Here is a 23,951-nt window from a genome sequence, read left to right on the forward strand (position 1 = left end):
TGCTAACTGCCCACAGCTTCAGGGCTCCACACATGTGCTTCTCACAGTCTTCCCTCGTTCGTTTACTGTCTCGAGTGCCGAGGCAAAGCGCGTGGCGAGAGTGTAACTGGCTCGCAACACGTCGGGTGTAGGTAGTTTTTGTGTACGAGTCATGGGATTAAGTTTGAGGTTAGCATTCATTCTCAAAACGAGGACAAAATTTAGTGAAAGCTTAAGGCTTTGTTTACACCAGAGATGTGCGAGGATGTGTTTTTCATGAACCAATAGAAACGCTTAATTTACCCATCCTCGCTCAGCACCGCTCTGGTAGAAACAGCTGAGCGGAGCGAGGCTAAGTTAATGAAGCATTTCTATTAGTTTATGAAAAACACAATCCTCGCAACAAGCTCTCAACACGTCTTTGGTGGAAACGCAGCCCAAATGATATAAAGCGATTGTTAAAAATGTTTAACACTTTAAATCACTTAAATAATTAAATAAATTAATAGTTTAAAAAATACTAGAAAAACACGCTTTTATAAATGCACGTTAAAACAAAAAATAAATTATGAATCGTTCAAGTTGTCTCTATTTCTGGGCTGGAGTGTAAACTATGTGCTTTTAGTTATAATATTTGATTGTAAAAGCGTGGGGCGCTGGAACAGGAAATACTTTCTTGTTAACAAATACTAATAGGTACTAACTTTCTAGCGGAAGCTGCCCCACGCTTTTACAATCAAATATTATAACTAAAAGCACATAGTTTACACTTCAGTCCAGAAATAGAGACAACTTGAACGATCCATATTTTTTTTTTGTTTTTACGTGCATTTATAAAAGCGTGTTTTAGAAAACTGTTAATTTATTTTATACTTTTTGGGCTTTGATGACGAAATATTTACACTATTCAATATATAATAGGTTTGTTATAACCTTGAAACCTGATCGTTTTCAAACGTGGCCTTTGTCACAAGTGCAAATACGACTATGATACGATATTACATCATGGAATGCCAGTGCCTATCTTCCGGCTTCATCATTAGACCTTGAAACCTGATCGTGTTCAAACTCCATTACGTGGCCTATCTCACAAGTGCAAACACGACTATGAAACGATATTCCATCATGAAGTTCCAGTTCATATCTTCCAGCTCCATCATCAGACCAGTTCGACGGTACCATATTATCAGAACTACATACAGCTGCCAATTTTCATTACGCTACGTCCCTTGGAAGATGGTTAATTTAGTTACCTTAGATTCCATTACATAGTTACATACAGTCGACCTAATAAAAGCGTGTTAAAAAGCGGCAGCGTTCTCCATATGGGGCCTGCCAGTGATCTCCGATCAGATGCACTATATTTCACTGAACCTTCTAGTGATTACCGATAACGGAGGGTAGAAGAAATTGAAGGATACGTTCCTTCAAAAGGCTAACGTCACGTATCCGACAATCTGATTTTTCTATCTTTAAATTCCGAAGCCGCCTGTCCCTCTGAACCTTTCCAGTGTCAATTCTTTTCTATTCTTAGAATCCGTCGGTGAAAAGTGTACGAATAAGGAAATGTCTATATCGGCGACGGTTTGAGAGTGTTGCAGCTAAAATAGCTTTAGGAGTGGAGTCATTTTTCTGCCAGTCGCGCTCGTGACACTAATGATCGGGGTAAAATTTTATAAAACGATCTAGAGTTTCAGCGCTGGCGTCGTTACGACACGTCGCACGGAACATAGGATTGATTTTGATGCACTCCTTTCTATCACTGACGTTCTGAAAATAGAAGCACAATTTGCGCCATCTAAAAGGAATCGGAGTAATAAAAATATATGCATCGGAATTGTATGTTAATAGTACATTCAAACACAAACCATAATAGTTTAGCGAGTCGTTGAGTGGGTGAATAACAACTGAATATCGTGCAAGATATTCAGGAATATTTATTTGCACTTGAATTTTTTTTTATAAATTTGGCCGACGTTTAAACTGTAACGCGATGTCTTAACTGATATTATAATTCGGACTTAATTACGACTTTTATAATATAGTTTATTTATTGCAAAAATTACCTGGACGTTTCGAACACATAATCGCGTCTCGGTGGTCACGAATTGACTACATTGATTAAAACATTGTACCACGATGTGTCATGCCTAGATGGCAAATCTTTGTAGGATAGTTCATTTGGACTCGTTAAATCACAGGTCGAGACGTTTTGAACTCATTTTGAAAATTTAAAACATTGTAACTCGACGTGTCATGCCTAGTGACAAATCTTTGTAGGGTAGTTCAGACTCGTTAAACCAAGGGAACGTTTTCGAGTCATGCTGTGATATCGTGTAAAAATCACACATTATGGCTTTTTTGGAACATGCGAGCATCATGGCAGGTAGATCAAATTTAAGACTGGGATAAAATCATTTGCATAACTAACAAGTCAGCCAGACTTGTAACAGTTACGAGCGTAAGAACATATCATATGCTATATCCGGGTGTCGCGAATCTCTGCGGCCTTCCGGTTCGTTACCGCGTCTTCCTGCACCCGCGCGGAAGGCTCGGAGCACCCGCCAGCATCGACCGAAGGCAGGTTTCAAACTCACGAGAAACCAATAACTTTACCAGAGACAATATCATATTTGTTGATGGTCTCTTAGCTTTAAATTTTCATAGTAGTTAAGTTAGGTATAAATTATTGAGGCTACTAAGTAGGTATAAAAATATTTGGAAAACAGATGATTCTAGTTTTGTGAGCAGATTCAATAATTAATTACTTATATAAAAAAATACTATTTTTACGGCTATATTATTGTTCAACCTTTTCAAAATGGCGGAAAAATCATGATTCAGCCATTTCGGAAAGCTCGCAAGGTACAGCACGCAAAATATACTAAAAATACCCAGTAAATAGACACTTGACACCAATCGACCTGGTCCCAAACTAAGCAAAGCTTGTACTATGGATACTAGGCAACGGATAAACATACTTATACTCGTATAGATAAATACATACTTATGTAAATACATATTAAACTTGCAAGAGCCGAGAACAAACATTCGTATTATTCATACAAATATCTGCCCCGACCGGGAATCGAACCCGGGACCTCAAGCTTAGTAGTCAGGTTCTCTAAGCACTTGGCCATCCGGCCGCCAAAATATTAAGAATAAAATAAAATAAATAAATAAAATAATAAATTAAGTAAGTATTTAGAACTAAGAGAAATCATTCCATAATGAACAGGTTTGACTCGCTTACTATACCAGACCAGTGCTTGTTTTGAATCAACGACATGCCGAGCTGGATCCTTTTTACGAGTATAACAACGTCTATCTATACTTATTTTTTGAGCTTAGTTGTTATACTTTTTGTTTGCTATTTCAGGTATACTGCCAATTTTCATTAAAACTTTGTTAATTATCATTGTTTTTCATTAATTGTAGGTATCTGTTTACCCAGTATTACACGCTGGCGCGGATTTGCATGGCGATGCGGCGTCTCGGATAGAAAGACAACAGAAGCGCCGCGCCGCAAAGTGATTTCAAGTTTCGATTAAAATTCAACTTCCCCGGACACCGTCGATAGATCGAAGTTCGTGGTATTACGGAGGGGATGTTTCAAGAGAATTTCACTTATCGTGAGGAAAACTGTAGGTACACTTAGGGATTGGTATTTGGAGTCTTTTTGTATTTTTTATTTCAACTCCAAATTTGTTACTTTCTATGTTTGAAATGTAATTTCGCACATATATTCCGAGAAAGTCAGAGGTACTGTCCTAGGTTCGAACCCACAACCCTTTGCTTGAGAAGCCATAGGTGAAACCACTAGGCTGCCACGGCTAATTTAGCGTTACCCAAATGAAAATGCTCAAATATATATCTAATGTCGCTATTGTAACTTCACACTCGAACACTCTTCCTGCTTCACTTTGTTCTAGTTTTGTTCCGTAGAATAGATCGCGTCCAATATTCGAGATAGCACGTTCCATGGTAAAAGGCGATATTCCTGTTACCGGACTGGCTACCCAATGCCCCCCTATCGCTACCCGCCGCTACCGCTACCCACCAACTAAAGTTGGCGTGAAATCAAGCTGTAACATAGTTTGCGGGAGCTTAATTTTACGAAGAAAAAGGGAATTCATAACTAACTACTCTTTTCAAAGTAGAAATGCAAAGAGAAGCTTTCAGTTCCAACTGCAGTTATCAAAAATGCAGCGGTTTATTTTGTCTATTAGGAATCTGCTTTGCAAAGCCTAACTTCTGGTTATTTAATTTTTTCCTCCAAGTTGCTACTCTTGACAGGTTGGTCGTTGGATAAGAATCACTAGTGAATCTAATCTAGTGTGGTAAAGTTCCCTAGCCTTCCACACCGCAGAGCTGGAGTCTGGAGAGTTGGCCATAGAGCGCCGGTGCGCTCTCACATCAGACTCCGTATTGCCTAACATTCCTGAAGCTCGTAATCGCAATCAAATGACAGATTTCGCATACTATAACTGTCATTTGCGATCGCGAGCGCCCGTTAGTCGCCTTTTACAAACCCCACCGGAAGAGATGAGGACTTCTTATTCCAAACCCGGGCATGGTGCAGACCCTTATTAAATTCTTAAAGTAGGTAATAAAATACTCGCGCTAATAATTACGTGTACGTGAATCATAATTCTAGAATTGTATTATATTCCCCTAGAAATTGCCAAAAATTACATCTTGTCTTCATTTACGTTGTAAGAAGAAAACTCGTTCAAAGCTTTCACGTTTCTATAGGTTTCGCAATGAAGATTCCAGGGTATCCTGAGTTCACAGGAATACCTGAAAAAAGAGTTAGCCTTCTCTTTCCATAAAGAGTTAGCAGCTATCAGCAAATTTTTATCCAAAAAGGGAGAGTCTGTCTGCTTGATTTTAGCGTGAAAGAACCACAAATACTTACACGCACGAATGCATACATACACAAGCTTTCACATTTGCAACATCTGCAGAATTGTAATTACAAGTTTGCCGAAAAACACGCTCCAAACGTAACTTCAATCACGAATCAAAACCCAAGGCATTCTCATCAGCCGCGACAAATGCGGCCGGCGACCGGTTTCAAAAGAGACGGGCAATTATCGGGCGCTGTCCGGCACCGGCGGCCGTCCGGCCAATCACGCGCGCCCCGGGGGCCACGGCACGGCACTCATTAAAGAGAACAACCCGTTGACGGAAGCGCGGCCGAATTAACGGCCGACGGAATCGGACGGTTACCGGCGCCTCACCTGTCTCTGCAGGGCTACTGCGAAACTCGAAACTCGAAGTTCGTATCGTACCGTCCCTCTCGCTCTCGTATTAAATAGTATAAGTGTCAGAGGGACTGCACGACACGAACTTCGAGTTTCGAGTTTCGTAGTAGCCCTGCTGCATAACGGCTGTGTTGTCTTTGTGAAAACAATGTACCTTTGAAGTCAATGCAAATCAATATTGTATCAGTTAATAACAAGAAACGTAGCAATATTGGTAACCATTGAAGTTTTGCGTATACTCATCAAAAACTAGTTCATTATTTCACTCAGTTTTTGATACTCTGCAGCTTTGTGATCTATTTCCATGTTGAGTGTCTATTTCAATGTGAAAAATTAGAAGGATAACAGCAGTATGCATGCACGCACTCACGAATTCGCGTACACACGCGCGATTGCGCCCATTTACGCGCACAGGCATGCACATATCACGCACTACACTAACATTTTTCACATTTAAAATTACACAATACTGTTTAATTACTCTTCTATCACGCGTCACTGAATTTTTTATTACTATTTATTCGTTGTTTCGTTTTTTTTTCTTTTCTTAATTTACAAACATTACATTAGTATATTTATATGAGTTCTGCGGAGTAAATGGCGAGCTGTCGTTCATTGTGGCGTTCCAAGGGACAGGCCTGTGTTCAACAGTGGAGTGGTACACGGTACATACCTACACCTTTAAATTGACCCGTATTTTGGCAAACTAAAGTCAAACCGCGATTGCCACTTGAAACTCTAATTTCGAGTAATCCAGAGCAGCACCTGTTTTCAGCTGTAGCTCATACGCTTCAAAATTTCCTCAACAATAATTCTAAACAAGAAGCGGCGACGTTTGCAATTTATTTAAAGCGCACACCTGAATTGGGGAAACAAATCTTCGCCAGAACGCGGTCCTACGTGTTCTCTGCGACTAAATGCCGCGACTTATTTTATCGTTGTTCTTTCCTACTAATTTCATAAATCTCAAATTGAACTCAATCTCTATGTATTTTAGTAAAGACATTGTGCGCTATTGTCCATTTTTATAAATTCCTTTGATTGGGAAACATTAAAAAAAAATATTTTAAAAATAATCATGCGTCTGACACCACATTCAATGCAATAAAGAATTTCGTAGATGTCCGTTGGGGCCAAGTTAGGGCAAGTTCTCGAATGGAGACCGAGACCGTGGGTCGGCACGCGCGGCGTGGGACGTCCATCAACGAGAGGATTGGGATGATGGACCTGGTTAAAGTCGCGGGCTCACGATGGATGCAGGCCGCTTCAGACCGAAGCAACTGGAGGTCTATGGGGGAGGACTACGTAACGTATACAATAGTGACGATCTTAAGGCTGACTGATTTATTTATTTATCAATAAAAATTATAGCGTTACAGTTAAAAAAAAAACGGCCAAGAGCGTGTCGGACACTCCCGAAAAAATTAAGTAATATTTTTCTAAGGATTTCGTGTTTTATACGGAATCTTCCAAGTTTAGGTTGGCCTCTATAGTTTTCCTTGAAAGTTTGATATACATATTATGTTTACATAACCATCCTGCATTTTTTCAAATGTTTCCACCTACCGGTTTAGATTTTAGAGGGGGGGGGGACGCTCGATTTTAATGAAAATTTGCACTTTAAAGTTGAATATTTCTCAAACACATCACTGAATCGAAAATCGTCTTAGGAAACCCTAAACTGGTTTTAAAATACCTATCCAACGATACCCCACACTATAGGGTTTGATGTGAAAAAAAAACACCCTACTTTACGTCTATGGGAGGTAACCTAAAAAAATATTTTTTGATTTTTTATTGTACCATTTTGTCGGCATACTTTACATATTATATATCCGTGCAAAATTACAGCTTTCTAGCATTGATAGTCTCTGAGCAAAGCCGCGGACGGACGGACATACAGACAGATAGACAGACATGGCGAAACTATAAGGGTTCCGTTTTTGCCATTTTGGCTCCGGAACCCTAAAACACCAATGCGCTGCAAAATCCAAATTATACACAAAAAAAACACAAAGAACCGAAAGCACAAAAAAAGTAATTAGGGATTTCTTAACGTAACGACGGAACACCACACCCTCCAGCCAGAAGTCGGAGCGCAGGAACATCTGCTGGTGCTTGGCAGGCACTTGGAGTCTAAATGGGCTGAAACTGTTCAACCTTTGAGACTAGAGCGGCACATGATGTTGATGTTGATGATGAAGAATTTCGCACGCGTGCCTGTCCTGTATGTTTACGTAAAGCTGTGACATTTGGGTGCACTATCACCTGGAGTGCCGGCAATGGCGGCGATTAGCATTTGCATGGCATTTGAGTAAGGTCGGCGCAGCCATGCTTACACGCACTTTATGCTTCGGGGGAATAATGATTTGTGAACGAGGAGAGAGCGCTTGACCTGGATATAAACCACATCTAATAAAAAGAAGAGAAATGTTACCGTTTGTACATAATTATTAGGTTTCAAACAGTGTCACCTATTTAGGGTTCCGGCGCCAAAATGGCAAAAACGGAACCCTTATAGTTTCGCCATGTCTGTCTGTCTGTCCGTCCGCGGTTTTGCTGAGGGACTATCAATGCTAGAAAGCTGTAATTTTGCACGGATATATATGTAAAGTATGCCGACAAAATGGTACAATAAAAAATTAAAAAAATTTTTTTTAGGGTACCTCCCATAGACGTAAAGTGGGGGTGTTTTTTTTTCAGAATGGTTGTAAGTGTATCAAAACGTAAAAAGTTTAGCAGCCTAAGGTATAAAATATACATACCTAAACTTGGAAGATTCCGTATAAAATACGAAATGCTAAGAAAAATATATTACTTAATTTTTTCGTAATGGCTACGGAACCCTATTTTGGGCGTGTCTCACACGCTCTTGGCCGGTTTTAGCAATAAATATATACGCACGCGTGGCTTAGCGAAATACCTCACCATTATAGTATAGATACGCAAACACTTTCTCTGCACAAAAAACCTGACCAGGATTCTAGTAATATCAACCGGAAGACGCTACTACTGAACAAAGTCCTCCCCCTTAGAACGCCACAATGAACGACAACTCGCCACTTGCATCCACCGGTTGCGAGCAACTCTCACGATGTCGTCAGTCCACCTGGTTGGAGGCCTGCCAAAGCTTCGTCTTCCGGTTCGTGGTCGCTACTCGAGAACTTTGCTCCCCCAACGATTAATCTGTCCTTCGAGCGATGTAACCGCTATACTTGACATCAGAATATAGCCCACTTTGGAGATATCGTAACTAAATTTGTCGTCACCTTTACTCAAAAGGGGTATTATTGGCCGCAGATTTCACGCGTACGTGTCATTTCAAATCCCGTGAATCAATTTAATAGTGAATTCTGCGAACGGATCCGAGTTTACATTATATCGCGAGTGCCGGCGCAATTAGCTCGCCTCATCAATTCGTGATTAAGCACCCTTCCTGGGGCTCACCACGCGACAATGCCCTGTCGCCCCGGGTGCTAAGGGCCGGAGTCGCGTGTGCCCGCCCCGGTAAGTAGGTAATTTCCTTGAATGCTGGGGCGGCGCCGCACTGTTCGGGTTTACGCAAATCTCTTGTTTTATGGTGTATTGCGGGTTAACTAGACGACAAATTGCCGAATTGAAAGGATTTGATGGCCCACTTACAATCAATGGGCCAAATTCAATTAATTATAGGAGATTAATGAATGAAACTTATTGTTAGTTGTCCATAAAAGAAAAAACAATTTCAGTATTATGCCGTTAAGTTGATCTATTATACTCGTACCAGGTAGCTATTTCACTAGCGGACAGAAAATTGCATAGGAGACGCACTAGGCTTTAAAAAGTAGATTCACAGCGTATGGGTTTGCATTATAGGTACAATATTATTATATGCGCAAAAGACACATCGCAACGGTTTTTTTAATTTAACTTTTAAGTAATACAAGTATTAGGTACTTTTGGTTGATTGTGCTTATATTGTTATGCCTATAATATGAACAGTGCAAATTAAAAAATAGCCATAAATATAAGTAAAATCCTCGCAACGTATAAATTATCCACTTTGCCAAGTTATTAAATTACACTTTAATGCGAAAGTAACTCTTCTGTCTATCTGTTACGCTTTCACGTCGAAACCACTGAACCGATTTTGATAAAATTTGATATATAGGTAGTTTGAACTCCAAGGATCAACATGTAGGATACCTTTGATTCCGGTAGAGGGTGCCACCGCGCGATAACCTAGTTCCGCGCAGACAAAGTCGCGGGCATAAGCTAGTAACATAAGACATAAGTTCTAGAATATTCCAAGTCGCTTACATAAGTTAGGGATAAAAGAGGCCGATAGTGTTCAATTACTTCAAATTTGCACAACAAAATACCACCTCACGTCTTTGCGAACAGTAAACTCAGCAGGTTCGAAACAATTTTCATCGAAAGTTGTAAAAGGTTGTTCGGAGAAGGTATGCCTGTATCTTAGAAGTTAAGGAGAATTCAGGTGGGTTACGTACTAGATGGCAAACCAAGATAACATGAGATGGATTACATTTGTTGCTACGTATCAGATTAGATACTTGCGCTGGGCAGCCGCTGTATTCACACATTCGTGCTGTGCCCGGTGTTAGAATAAGACGGAGATATCTCGTCGTCCTAAAAGGCGACTAAGACCCCGTACGCACTATGCGGCGAACCGCGCGATTTTAGCGCGCCGTCTCTTTCTCTAGCGATACTTTGAAGAGAGACGGCACGCTAAAACCGCGCGGTTAGCCGCATAGTGCGTACGGGGTCTAAGTCCTGATCTGATGTGTGTGTGAGAGTGAGAGTGCTACTACCAACTACGGACTCCGGACTCCAGAACTGCGGTGTGGAAGGCTAGGTGACCCCACTAATAACCAAAGTTTCTTCTTAGATTAGACCTTCAATCTAGTCTCAACTTCGGTGCGGCTATTGAGTCCAGATTGAAAACGGCTACTAAAAAACTTGATGGCCTATGTATATATTTAAGATGAGGCGGTATTTCACACCAGAGCAGCTTTTCAACCCCCGACGCAAAACGAGGGGTGTTATAAGTTTGACCGCTATGTCTGTGTGTCTGTCTGTGGCACCGTAGCTCTTAAACGGGTGGACCGATTTGAAATGCGGTTTTTTACTCTGTACAAAGCGCAGGTAAGATCGTGTAGGTATGGTATACTGCTGTCACCTTTGGGACGGTTCCGCCAAGTATCAGTTATGCCCGGTTCACGTTATTCCAGTAAAACCGTTCCAGAAGCATGACACTGCGGTGCTCGGTCGATCTTGTGTACTCGTTTGGATTGTGACCCCGCAACGTATCCCTACTGGCACGATTTTACTGGATTTTATTGGAATTAGCCGCGTTAGATTCGGTAGAGTGCCCGGAGACTCTTCGGTGACAGTCCGCTGATCGTCACTCATCTGTCTGTTTTTCACTGGATACATTTTGGTGAGTGTGCGCAGGAATTACTTGTCCTAGATGTCCTAAATGTCCCAGTGCTTAAAGTTGCTCTAACCGGATGACAAAGTGGTTAGAGAACCTGACTACGAAGCTTTGAGGTCCCGGGTTCGTGTCCCGGCCGGGGCAGATATTTGCATGAATAATCCGAATGTTTGTTCTCGGGTCTTTAATGTTTAATATGGATTTAAGTGTGTATTTAAAGAGTGCTGTCTTCGCCAACAAACTGCTTAGCAGTTTGGCGAAAATATTTTAAGTCGTTATTTTTGTAAAATGTGATGAATACATAAATAAAAAAAAAAACTTAAGTCTACAGCGCTGACCAACCGATTTGGTTGAATATAGACATTTTAAGTCCCGGGGGAGGACAATAGGATAGTTTTTATCCCAGAAAATTACATAGTTGCCACGGGATAGCGATAAACGAATCCTACTCGGGCGGAGTCGCGGGTAACAGGCTAGTCAGTAATAATAGTTGGGAAGTGCCTTATTTTATGATGTGCCGGAGCGCGGATAATACCAGCGATAGCAGCAGTAAAACATTACCCGTTTATTGAGAATGTAATCCTAACTTGGTACGTGAGTCGATCCCGACGGAGTCATGTCACTTGAGGCCTCAAATGACGCCTCAAAGGCCTCACTGACGAGGGTAGAAGACTCGATCCATCGAAGACTGTGACGTGACATGTTCCCGCGCTGATTAAATTAATAAACGGTTTAATCAACACTAATGAAAATCGAGCGTCTAAGAGCAACATTGATTGAACATTCCAGAAGTTTCTCGGTCATCGATCACGCCTCAACTCTCATATCGATATACCTAACGTTCAATAAAGTTCTCCAGGAATGTTGCCAAGCAGGTCAAATTGCACAGCGGAGCCTAAATATAAAGAAACTGTTATTCCACAGTCGGGAGTACTTTTTCATGTCAAAGGGCAACTTCGGAGACATAACCTTCAGAAGAGTTTTGCTTGACGCACTCAAATATTTAGCTCTATTTTGGAACTTTGTGACACTGTAAATAGATATAAATGAACACTTACTGATACTTATGTAATTAATTATTAGCTTCAAGAACTAAATGGAAATAATGAAACACCAACACGCAATAAAATTACACGGGCTGAACAATTATGCTGGACATAAATACAAAATGAAATCAATGATATGAGAATCAACGCGACAATTATTACGAACATTATTTATCAGTGAAAAGGAAAAAAGTCGACCGTCATTTTGTAAATGGTGCTGACCACTAAATTGGCTTCACTAAAGCAATTTTTTATCAAAATCACTTTAGGTACTTGTTATAGTCCGGGAGATATGAATTGACCATTCTGCAAGCTTTACTAAGTAAAGTACATAACATGTTAGCAATTCATATTTCTTAAGCTATATAATATTATATTAATACTAGCGTTTACCCGCGGCTTCGCACACTTAAATCATTAGATCCAGCAGCTGAATTGAAATTCCGGGATTTTGAAAAGTTCCCGTGGGAATTCCCGAAAATTAAATCGTGATTTTCATTGACGGTACATTAAAAACAATCATTTCAATTTTCATGACTCTAAGCACAGCGGTTGTTGTTTCGAGATTTTATCCCTACCCCGTGGGAATATCGGAATAAAAAGTAGCCTAAATTTTATTCCAGATGTCCAGCTATCTAAATACCAAATTTCATCCAAATCCAGCTGCGTGTGCTTTTCAGCGTGAAAGAGTAACAAACATACTCACTCACTCACAAACTTTCGCATGTACTCGATAATATTAGTAGGATATGATAACTAACTGTTTATTCATGGAAACGTTTGATGTGTATACCACTTATATCCACTGTGTCTCAATCTCAATATCTTTTATATTTTAATCTATCTGTTGCTCGTGGCTACGCCGCCGCCTCTGTTTCAAAAGTTGTTTCGTACAGACCTTCTCCTGACAATTACGAAGACAATAAAAACAGAATCAACCAAATAAATGCAGTCATTCTAAAGGGATGCTCGATTTGATAAAACTACTTTCTGACAAGGTTCCTGCGGTGCATTATGCTTGGCAATGATGGTCTTTCCGAAAGCGATGGTAAAAAGTGACATGTAAAAGAGCACTTTGCGGCCTAGGTACTTGCAGAGTAAATGTTTTGATTTACGCTACATTTTTTATTATTTTATAAATATCGTAAAGGATTTTTTTAGGTACATGAATAACAACACCCAAATGTTTCATCAAAAATATAAATTGGTAACTGGTTTACGTAATTAGTGAAGCTTACAGATGGTCAATTCCTCGTAGATAAATTACTTCGATTAATTTTATATAATAATAGATTACGAGTACTGGCACGTACTTCAGCTTTAATCAACAGTATAATCCGAGGTCTCCAAGCAAACGGATCCGTTTTCCGCAAACTCATTAGTTGTAACACTGCAACTACACGAATAGGTACCTGAAGGAATAGTGGCAGCGCGACAGCGCAGACATACGGCCGTATTAAGCGGACGGCGAGTTACGGCGTTTCTGCCGGTTTGCTTTATGCATGCGTTAATTGATCAAGATCTGAACATTGTTCCCGTGTTCCCGGCGAGCTGGCGACGCGAGCGCAAAACGTCTTAATTGAATGTTACACGTGAAGGCGTTAATTGCGATCACAAAATTATAGTCTCATTGGGATTCTTGCTAGTGAGACTATAATTTAGTCGTTTGTTCAGTCGTCTTCCAATGAAGATGCCACGAAATGTTTGTACTTGAAAATGAATCCCAAATATTTCAGCAGGTGGTTGGGAAATGAATATGTTTTTTAAAGTTTTTTATTCAGTTAAAAAAATGTTTCTATATGTTGTTTGTCTTCATCCAGAACGTATCACGTCAAAAGTACGATTGCAATACATGATGAGATTTCTACTCATAGTGACAAAATTTTATTGGCTATTCCTACGTTCAGTGTAAAATAATATCACCGACAAACCAATAAATTGGAGATTTATAAAGTCTCCTAATTTCCGACTTTAAGTACATACAATTCTGAAATATGCATTTCAGGGCTTTTAGGTTCCAAAGCAATCTTACTGCGGCTGATATGCACCTTTTTTACCGTTTTTGTCTGTCACTGTTTTCGTGGGCCATGCGGTTTCCATCTACACTCACGCCTTTTGTTTCCTGATCCAGTATAGCACGTTCTCATAGAGTAACGGTGATTTCCTTTATCAAACAAAGCAATGCTACAAATGGGTAACTAATGTACCGTGACGCGCAATGGTCCATGTACCATTATGTAGTATTCTTAAAGCGACGGTACTCACCAACGACGGTGAGGTTATATCTGAAGCTGGTGGTCTGCGTGTTGCGGAAGTCCACACGGCAGCGGTAGACGCCCTCGTCGCGTCGTTTGACGTCGCGCACGAGCAGCGCGGCCGGCGCCGGCGTCGTCGCGAAGTGCGCGCGCGGTCCGAACACCTCCGGGGCGGACCAGTGCCGCGCCTCCGACAGGTGCTTGCCGCGCACGTCGAAGCTGCAACAAGATGTTCAAAATGAAAACGTTTATTCCGCAAGTAGGCCGCAAAGGGCTCTTTCAAATGTAACTTTTTATACTATCAGCGTTTTCAGAAACTTGGCGGATAGTCTTATTTCCATGATTATTTAATCAGATAGGTAGCACTTTTTTATTGACTAAAAGAAAATACATTTTGTTTATTTTATATTTGATATTGATCAACTGTATCTTTTGCATGCCAGCTATATACTGGTGAAATGTGTGTTTCACACAATAGGTACTTATTACACGGTTTTCGAATAAAACGGAATCATCTGATTTTGACGACCAGATGGCCTAGTGGTTCTCTAACCTGACTACGAAGCTTGAGGTCCCGGGTTCGATTCCCGTGTCGGGGCAGATATTTGTATGAAAAATACGAATGTTTGTTCTCGGGTCTTGGGTGTTTAATATGTATTTAAGTATGTATCTATATCTATATAATTATATTTATCCGTTGCTTAGTACCCATAACACAAGCTTTGCTAAGCTTACTTTGGGACTAGGTCAATTGGTGTGAATTGTCCCGTGATATTTATTTATTTATTTTATTTTATCTCTTTCCGTAGGTGACGTAAAAGTAGTTTGGCCTAATGGCCTCTCATGGACAAAATTGTGGGTGTCAGGTGATGTTTTCCTTCGCGTTGAAGCTTATGGTATTTGGAAATTGGTTACGGGAAACCTGCACAAACCTGCGAAGCGATTCAATGATGAGTGCGAAGTTCCCAATCCGCACTGGGCCCGCGTGGGAACTATGGCCCAAGCCCTCTTGTTCTGAGAGGAGGCCTGTGCCCAGCAGTGGGACGTATATTGGCTGGGATGATGATGATGATGATGATGGATGTTCAGTTTATTAACCGTATCGAGAAGATTTTTTTTAAATGAAATTTTATTCAAAACATACGAGTCGCTTCACTGCGACGTTTCTTATGGCTACTGCGTATACTATTTGGTTATCAATCGAAATCCTAAAAGACGACATGGTCTTGTCCTACGAGGCATAAGTTACCAGGTAGTGGTAGGCCCACTTCACATGCACACGGTCGGACGGTAAGTAGAAATGTATGAGCTACATAGGTAGATTGCTTTCACAAGGCACGGTCGCCGTGAAGCGGCCGTAGTAGTGAGTAGTTTATTTGCTGACTGAACATTTTTGCCGACGGTATGTATGTGATGAGTGAGACATTTTTCATTGCATTCAACTGTTTCTACTTCAATTGTTTTAGGTTTAGGTTTAGAGAGATGCTTTTATTTACTCATAAGAACAATACAGTTCACTTAAAATGAGCTTACATAATATAATTCCTTAAAATTAGACATTTAGATTTATTGAAGTTACACAGTGTTATAAATGTGTTGTTTCAATTTGGTTTTAAAAATACTGAGAGACTCACAATCTTTCACATTATTTGGTAATTCATTATAAATCCGAGCTCCCTCATACATTATGCTACTTTTACCGTAGCCCGTTCTATTTTTTCGCAGTTTTAACTTATTTGTATTTCTTAAGCAGTGTTTGAATCTTCGTTGTGTGAAGGAGATGTCTGAATGTATTTTATTTGTTAGGATCTATTTCAGTTCTACTTCAGGTAGAGCAAAACAGAATCAGTAGAGCAGTGGCCGTCCTTTATAATAAACGAGGCCAGTGGAATGACAAACCCGATAAAAATAAAAACACAATCGCAGCGTGTTCATGTTCAAAACTCTGGCTCAGTTACACGATGCGAAAAGTGAAAAATAAATGAGGGATCGGATTTTCCTTTCACTGTACAGCGAAATATTTGTCAGCGGCAGGCTTCGCGGCTGCAAACCGCACGTCGCTCATGCGACAAATGAATGCTTGAATATTAGTAGATTTCCACCGAATATCTCTTCTCTATGTTTCGTTGAAACTGTTAGTCGTTTTCGAGATCACAAAATAAATAAATTAACAAGTAGAAATACTTATATATAACGAGAAATCGCTTCACTTGTGCCGCGCCGCGTAAAACCACAGGAGGTGCGGGTAATTCAAACCCCGAACATGAAGAAAACATTTCGCTGTATCAGGTTTCAATTTACAATTATTCAAAATCTTATGAATGTCAAAATATCTATCACCGTTCCGGATAAACCTCTTGAGAAGTATCGATATTGATTTTTCACACCTCTCCTTCAGAAAAGTAACTTTTCCTCCCTGTCGAGAGGGAGCAAAGTGCAACTTTTCTGTTCAAGGCTTTTATAAGCGTTTTATTGCAAATGCCATTTTTTTAAGTTGATAATTGTAAAGCCACGCCATTTTCTACGCTGGTTGTTCTTTAATAATATTTAGATTTTTCTTTTTCAAGTTTCTTAATGCTCGGTGTGAAAAGTTGTATGAGCCACTCGGGAGCAAAATTATTTTCATCTTGGGCGTTAACACTTGAATCCCTCATTACGCTCAGGATTCTACTTTAGAATCCCTCGCTACGCTCAGGATTCTATTGCAGAATCCTTCGCTACATTCTGGATTCAATGTACGCCCTCGCCGTAAATACACCATTTTGCTCCCTTGTGACACAAATAACTATATATGCCTCCTTTACAATAAAACAAAAATTGTAAACGATACAGAAAACAGTAAGAAAACATACAGAGAAAATTACAAGGTAAGCAATAGGCGGCCTTATCGCTTGAGAGCTTTATTATGAATAATAAAGTGGGTTTAGTATCGTGAAACGTGAAACGTCACTAATAATCTAAACAAGTCTCTAAAATTATAAAATAACTTAACCACTCCCCGTCGATTGCGACCCGCTTCCAATGCCTTGTACCACGAACAAGCCATTGTCATCTCCATATCAGTATTCAGTGAGAACGTCACGGACTCGTCCCGCGATAGCGTGGCTTCCGGCGACATCGCGCGACAAAGCGACGCGTCGAAACTTATTGGCGACGTGACGACGTCATTGTCGACACGCATGACGCCGGAGGCAGGGTTCATGGCGACAACGCTATTCAGACCTTGCTTTGACGTTATAAACTATGCTACTGACATGTTAGGCTTTGAACGTATGCAACGTACGTCACGTGCGTAAATCCCTACAGAGTAAACAAGTAAACAAAACCAAGGACATAATCTTTCGACCCTGAGGTTGACTCAACGTTACCCAAAAAAATTCCTCCAGAGTGGCGCTAGAGTAGCAAGTGTGAAATAATTTAGTATTGTGTAACATTGGGCCTCAGTATGCTTAATTTCAGAATAAGCATGTTAACAGGAGTATGATTGGTTATTTGGAGTCTTTTTGTATTTTTTATTTCAACTCCAAATTTGTTACTTTTACGGTCATCCCGTAAAACCATATCGAAAATACAAACTGAGACATGGATGCACAGAAAAACCAGAAAAAGAGACCAGCACTGGGAATCGAACCCAGGTCCTCAGCATTCCGTGCTGCGTGCCATACAGGAATACAGACACGAATTTCTCAGGTTGCTTTTTTTCACTACGCTACTTAAGCAGCAGCACTAGCGACATCTTTCAGACGTAACACTCTTTCGGAACTAACCGCTAGTGCTGCTGCTTAAGTAGCTTAGTGGAAAAAGCAATCTGTGCATAAGACAAATTCGTGTCTGTACTCCTGTCCAGTGGTATATCCTCCTGCTCCTGTATGGCACGCAGCACGGAATGCTGAGGACCTGGGTTCGATTCCCAGCGCTGGTCTCTTTTTCTGGTTTTTCTGTGTATCCAAGTCTCAGTTTGTATTTTCGATATGTTAACAGAGGACGTCAATCCTACATGCCATAGTGACATTTATTAGAAACATGGTTTAATTAAGGGCTAGGAGTTACTACTAACGAAATCCTGTTTTAGTTCACAGTTTTCGGAAGCAAAGCAAAGAAACAATAGCTGTAATCCGTCGTCCAGTCTCTACGGGACCATGTAAAAACGGACATCGGAAAGCACATCGAGTCAAGCTTTGTGTCGAAAAAAAAATCTTACCTACCTGACTAAATAGCGCTATAGGTATTTTTTTGTTTTAGCTTTTATTTATCTAGTAAAATAAGTTTTTATTTAACTTGTACAGTCTTCAGTCTCGTATTTTTAGTAGGATAGTTTTGGTTTCATAGAAAAGTCCTATTTGTGTACAACTTATTTTGAGTCGCCCTGTGGCACCAAAAGGACTTTTACATAAAACTGAATACAGCCGAAATTTCCCTTGCCCGATTCTGGTGATCAGATGACTTGAATTAATTTGCTAAGGATGTATGTACGCAATATGCAGTAAGATAAAAGAACTATTAAAATGTGTGTATTTTTTAGGCTTTAAAATAGTTCAGTTCTTAAACGCCATTTGCAGACGCCGGGACTCAAGTACTATGCTGATACGGCAGGAGATTGAATTAGCCGAATGTTATGAGTCAGCCGTTCCAACACAACACTGCCGTCATATCGTTATGCGGAAAACTGTTCGTCAGGGATATTGGCAAGTCGCGGCGCAGCTGAGCGCTGGTGGAGACCTACCCCCACTTACAATACCACAGTGAAGTGTTAAAACAGCACTTAGTAATTCTTTCAGTTGTTTGTTCTTCCGTAGGGCATTTATTTGGCAAGCGTGCTCAATTTTATTCCACATCTTCGCTAACAATCTGGCGTGATTGTCAAACGCAATCCTATTTCTGTCATTCTAATGCACAGGTTGATTACGTTTGGGCGGAATGACAATTTATTTATTTTGTACAGGAAATGAAAACAAAAATGTCGTATATAAGTTTTCTTAATTACTTATTAAATATTTCAAGTTACTTGTTTTGATCCAAATTAACATCTCTTAAAATATTGGTACTTGATTTGTTAGCACCTTGTAAAATCCTCTTAAATAAAAAAACATCTATTTCTTAAAGCAACACTAATGAATTTAACAAAAATTCTCGTTAATAAACCTTTTAACGTAAAATATAAGTGAAACAAAAACGGCATCTTATCTTAATAGGTAATTTTTCGTCTTGCAAAGTTATTTTTGTTCAATGTTTATTTTTTTAACTCAAAGTTATTCAATTAGGTAAACAGGTAATTGCCTTGGTAAGCGGTAAGAGAAGAAGATCACAAGGAAATCCGGGTAAATGGGTGTTGGGCCACGCTGCGTGTGTTTTGTTTTGTATCATAGTAAATGATATGCAGAACGATCATAAATAAGCAGGGGCTTTATCGATTGAGAGAGATCTTTGCCAGGCAACCCTTATAAATGAAGACACCCTTTTATATCCAGCCAAACCTACCTTGCCTTACCTACAATAACTTTCTAACCTAATCCTTTTACTCGTATAGCTCAAACAGATTTTACTATCTTAAACTGCTGAAGCTGTAGAATTAATTTATGTTTAAAGCTTGGCAAGACAATGACAAATATTTGTAGAGATGTTGCAGCTCGTACAGAATACGCTCAACATTAAATTCGCTCGGCTCGTGTTTTCGCAGGTAAATAAAGCAAGAAAGTCATTTCGTCCCGCTCGCGACCCGCGCTTGCCTGCAGTCCACAGTCGGCCGGAGCGAGGGTAGGCAGTATGCTAATTTTGTCTGAGAGAAGACCAATGCCAAACTTCAGTATATACATCCCAAGAATTTTGTTTATATGGTATAATACCCCGTTACCCCCCCGTTGGGAAAGAGGCGTGATTTTATGTATGTGTGTGTGTATGTGGTATAATCCAAATCCAAATTAGGAGGATTCAAAAAGTGACGGATCGCTTTGAGAAACATTAGGTAGTGCCCATGCGCTTTGCTTGACTCGTCTTGGCTGGGATATTGTCGATGTGCTTCCAGATATTGAAATTCCAAAGTTAGGAAACTGCGCATACAGGATTGTCTTGATAATGAATAAAATGTGGTAGTTTAGGTGCGTACATAAATTTGGGACTAAGACGGCCGGAATGTTCCGAGTGTCAAGGCCGTCGTACTGCTTCCCGCGACTGCGGCTGCGGCTGCGGCGTGTTGCCGTCCCCGGCTCAAGGGCCGACTCTCGCATTACAATAAACAAGGGTAAAATTAAGTGCCAGCGCCCTCCATAAATCACGCGAGCCCACATGCCCTATGATTTTAATGTAATCGCTAGGAACGTTCAAAAGCCACGGGAAAAAGAAAACACGACTGCATACCCGTAAAGGGGATTACCGGAAAAAATATAGGAGCGCTGTTCTTTTCACTCATCGAGAAGGCTTTCCCGCTTTTATTTTTATGCAGATTAGCTGTTTCATTTTAATGTCGAGTGTCATTGTTTTACTGAGACGATGCGCGGCAGTATGGCACGTGCACGAGGACAGGTAAATAATGTTTTTTACAACTGCGCGGCTGCCGAGCCGTCATTACTTCTGCAGAATATGAGAGTGCGGTGCGCTTCAGTATCACCTTAATAAAAACAAAATCTGTAGCTGTGTCAGGATCGTCAGCGATTCGGTTAGAACCAACGTGATGATGATTAAGTATTATTGAAGATGGGGATTCGTTCCGAAAAAAAATCAGTTCTTGGATAGATTCGAATCAAAGCCTCAAAAATTTATATTCTTTCGCCTTATATTATTTTTAATTATCGAAGTATCGATCAACTGGATCAATTTAGTACTGTAAATTATTTAAAAGATGATATAAAAAAATATCACGGGACACTTCACACCAAATGACCTAGTCCCAAAGCTTAGCAAAGCTTGTGTTATGAGGACTAAGCAACGGATAAGTATAATTATGTAGATATAGATACATACTTTATATGTAGAGTCATACACGATGACGCGTGTCATGGGTCTTACTACAATGTCATTAAATGGCTAATTTTGACAAAATCACACGTCTTCGTGGATGGCACTAGGTCTAACACATAATAAACACCCAAGACCCGAGAACAAACATTCGTATTTTTATACAAATATCTGCCCCAACACGGGAATCGAACCCGGTACCTCAAGGTTCTCTAACCACTAGGCCATCTGGTCATCAAACTATATCAGTTAAATAGGTAAGGGACAATCACTAGCTATTTATTAGTGGCTAATGCTTTCGGCGACGCATCACGTGAAACGCCTGTTTAGCGGGCTATTTATATAATAATAATAATATAACTGCACAACTTCTGGATAAAATGGTTCCGATGCTCCCACGAACGTTTAGCAACACAATTCCAACAAGCCCTTGAGCTCGGTTCTCTACCAGCTTTCCTCACAACTGGTGTTACCTCCCTGCTCTATAAGTCCGGTAATACCACGGAAGCAAAGAACTATCGACCCATAACATGCTTGCCTACCTTGTACAAGCTCCTTACATCCATTCTGACAACAAAAATCAACTCGCACATTCTTGCGAACAACGTTTTGGCCCCTCTCAGAATGGATGTAGGGTTGGGTCCCGTGGTACTAAAGAGCTTCTCCTCATTGACATGACCATTTGCCAACAAGTCCGGCGAAACAAGGGGGCCATGTCAGCTGCCTGGATTGACTACAAGAAGGCCTATGATTCGGTGCCTCATTCATGGCTTGAGAGGGTCTTAGAACTGTATAAAGTTGATACAGCTTTAAGAGCCTTTTTAGGCTCATGTATGAGACAGTGGATCACTGTCCTTCGTCTACCGGAAGGAGAGATGGCAACCTTGATCCGCAGGACTCTATAAGGATCGAGCGAGGTATTTTCCAGGGTGACAGTTTGAGCCCATTGTGGTTTTGCCTTGCTCTGAATCCACTCAGCACTCTGCTGAGGGATTCAGGGTTAGGCTGCCGACTTCGGAGAGGGGGTGAGGTCATTTCTCACCTACTGTACATGGATGACCTGAAACTGTTTGCACCAAAACACCAAGATCTGATGGTGTTACTAAAGAAGACAGAGGCTTTCAGTAACGCCATCAGAATGGAATTTGGTGTAGATAAGTGTGCGGTCATGAATGTACAGCGGGGAAAAGTTGTAAATTCACCGGATTTGCAACTTTCTGGTACAATGACCCTCAGATCTCTCTCCGAAGCTGAAACCTACAAATACCTTGGTATGTCACAGGCTTTGGGTATCGTTAACGGGGACATAAAGCAGACGGTGAAGGAGCGTTTCTTTTGCCGCCTTACAAAGGTACTTAACAGTCTTTTGTCGGGTGGTAATAAGGTACGCGCCTTTAACGCCTGGGTGATGCCCCTGCTCACATACTCCTTTGGCATACTAAGGTGGACTCAGACTGAACTGGACGCCCTGGACCGGAGGGTCCGCCTACTGCTTACTACATCGCATGCTACACCCACGTTCGTCGGTTATGAGGCTGTACATCCCACGGAAATGTGGAGGTCGCGGCTTTCTTAATGCCAAAAATCTCCACAACCGCGAGGTATGCAGCCTTAGGAATTATTTCCTTAGCAACGAGTGTGGGATGCATCGCGATGTTGTGGCAGTAGACAGACACCTCACCCCGCTATCCTTGGCAAACGAAAATTGGCGCAGTCCTATGGTAATGAGCACGGAAGATCGCAAGAACGTATGGAAGAGCAAGAGACACGGGCGGTTCTACAAGGCCCTAACAGGGCCTGATGTAGACCTTCTCGCGTCGGTGACCTGGCTACGTTTCGGGGACCTCTTTGGGGAAACCGAGGGTTTGTGTGTGCAATTGCTGACGAAGTTATCATGACGAACAACTACCGGAGGTATATCCTGAAGGACGGTACGGTCGACATTTGTCGGGCATGCCGCCGTCCTGGGGAATCACTCAGGCATATTATCTCCGGTTGTTCTCATCTTGCTAACGGTGAGTATTTGCACAGACATAACTTAGTAGCCAGGATTATCCACCAGCAACTTGCTCTTCGATACGGCCTTGTAGACTCTGAGGTGCCGTATTATAGGTATGTCCCTGCGCCAGTTCTTGAAAATGGTCGTGCCACGCTCTATTGGGATCGATCTGTCATCACGGACAGGACTATTGTAGCCAATAAGCCTGATATCGTGCTGACAGATCGATCAAAAACCAGGCAGTGCTCGTTGATATCACCATCCCACATGACGAGAACCTCGTGAAGGCCGAGAAGGACAAACTCAGCAAGTACCTTGACTTGGCTCACGAGGTGACTGCTATGTGGGATGTTGACTCGACGATCATTGTCCCGATAGTCGTTTCGGCAAACGGTCTAATAGCGAAGAGTCTCGACCAACATCTCAAGAGACTCTCGCTAGATGGCTGGATCAAGGGCCAGATACAGAAGGCGGTACTTCTGGACACGGCACGCATCGTCCGGAGGTTCCTCACTCTGCGGCCCTGACCACCGGTAGCTTGGGCCCTACCCCGTTACCGGCGGCAAACTAGGTTAGGTTTTTATAATATTTTTATTTTGTATTACTTTTCTGTATTTTACTTCTTATAACTATTATAAAAACCTAACCCTAAGAATAAAAATAAATAAAGATAATAATAATCCATTTATTTAAAACAATGTCCATAGATGGTTAGTAATATTAAATCTTATAACTATGTTATATGACACACAATAGTAATTATTAAATTAAATGTTATAACTATCCGACACCTGTTAGTTCACGGCGAAATAATTTGTTTTGCGGTAGCAACGCGGCGATTGCATAACCTCGCATTTATCTATATTTTATCGTCATTTTGTCACGCTGTTGCAATGACAAACTCATAGAATATCATCATCATCATCCCAGCTTATATACGTCCCACTGCTGGGCTCAGGCCTCCTCTCAGAACAAGAGGGCTTGGGCCAATAGTTCCACACGGCCCAATGCGGATTGGGA

The 23,951-nt window shown here is 41.0% G+C and overlaps 1 protein-coding gene across 1 annotated transcript in view; it reads right to left on the minus strand.

Annotated features, from left to right (window-relative positions):
- The window catches only part of side-II (sidestep II transmembrane protein), a 401,395-nt gene that overhangs the window by 149,723 nt on the left and 227,721 nt on the right, over window positions 1-23,951 (minus strand). Inside the window, exon 3 of the mRNA XM_074086222.1 lies at window positions 13,992-14,200. Coding sequence (XP_073942323.1) covers window positions 13,992-14,200 — 209 coding nt within the window. The remainder of the gene's footprint in view (window positions 1-13,991; window positions 14,201-23,951) is intronic.

The sequence above is a fragment of the Choristoneura fumiferana genome, chromosome 3 (assembly GCF_025370935.1).
Source record: "Choristoneura fumiferana chromosome 3, NRCan_CFum_1, whole genome shotgun sequence".
NCBI classification, from domain to species: domain Eukaryota; kingdom Metazoa; phylum Arthropoda; class Insecta; order Lepidoptera; family Tortricidae; genus Choristoneura; species Choristoneura fumiferana.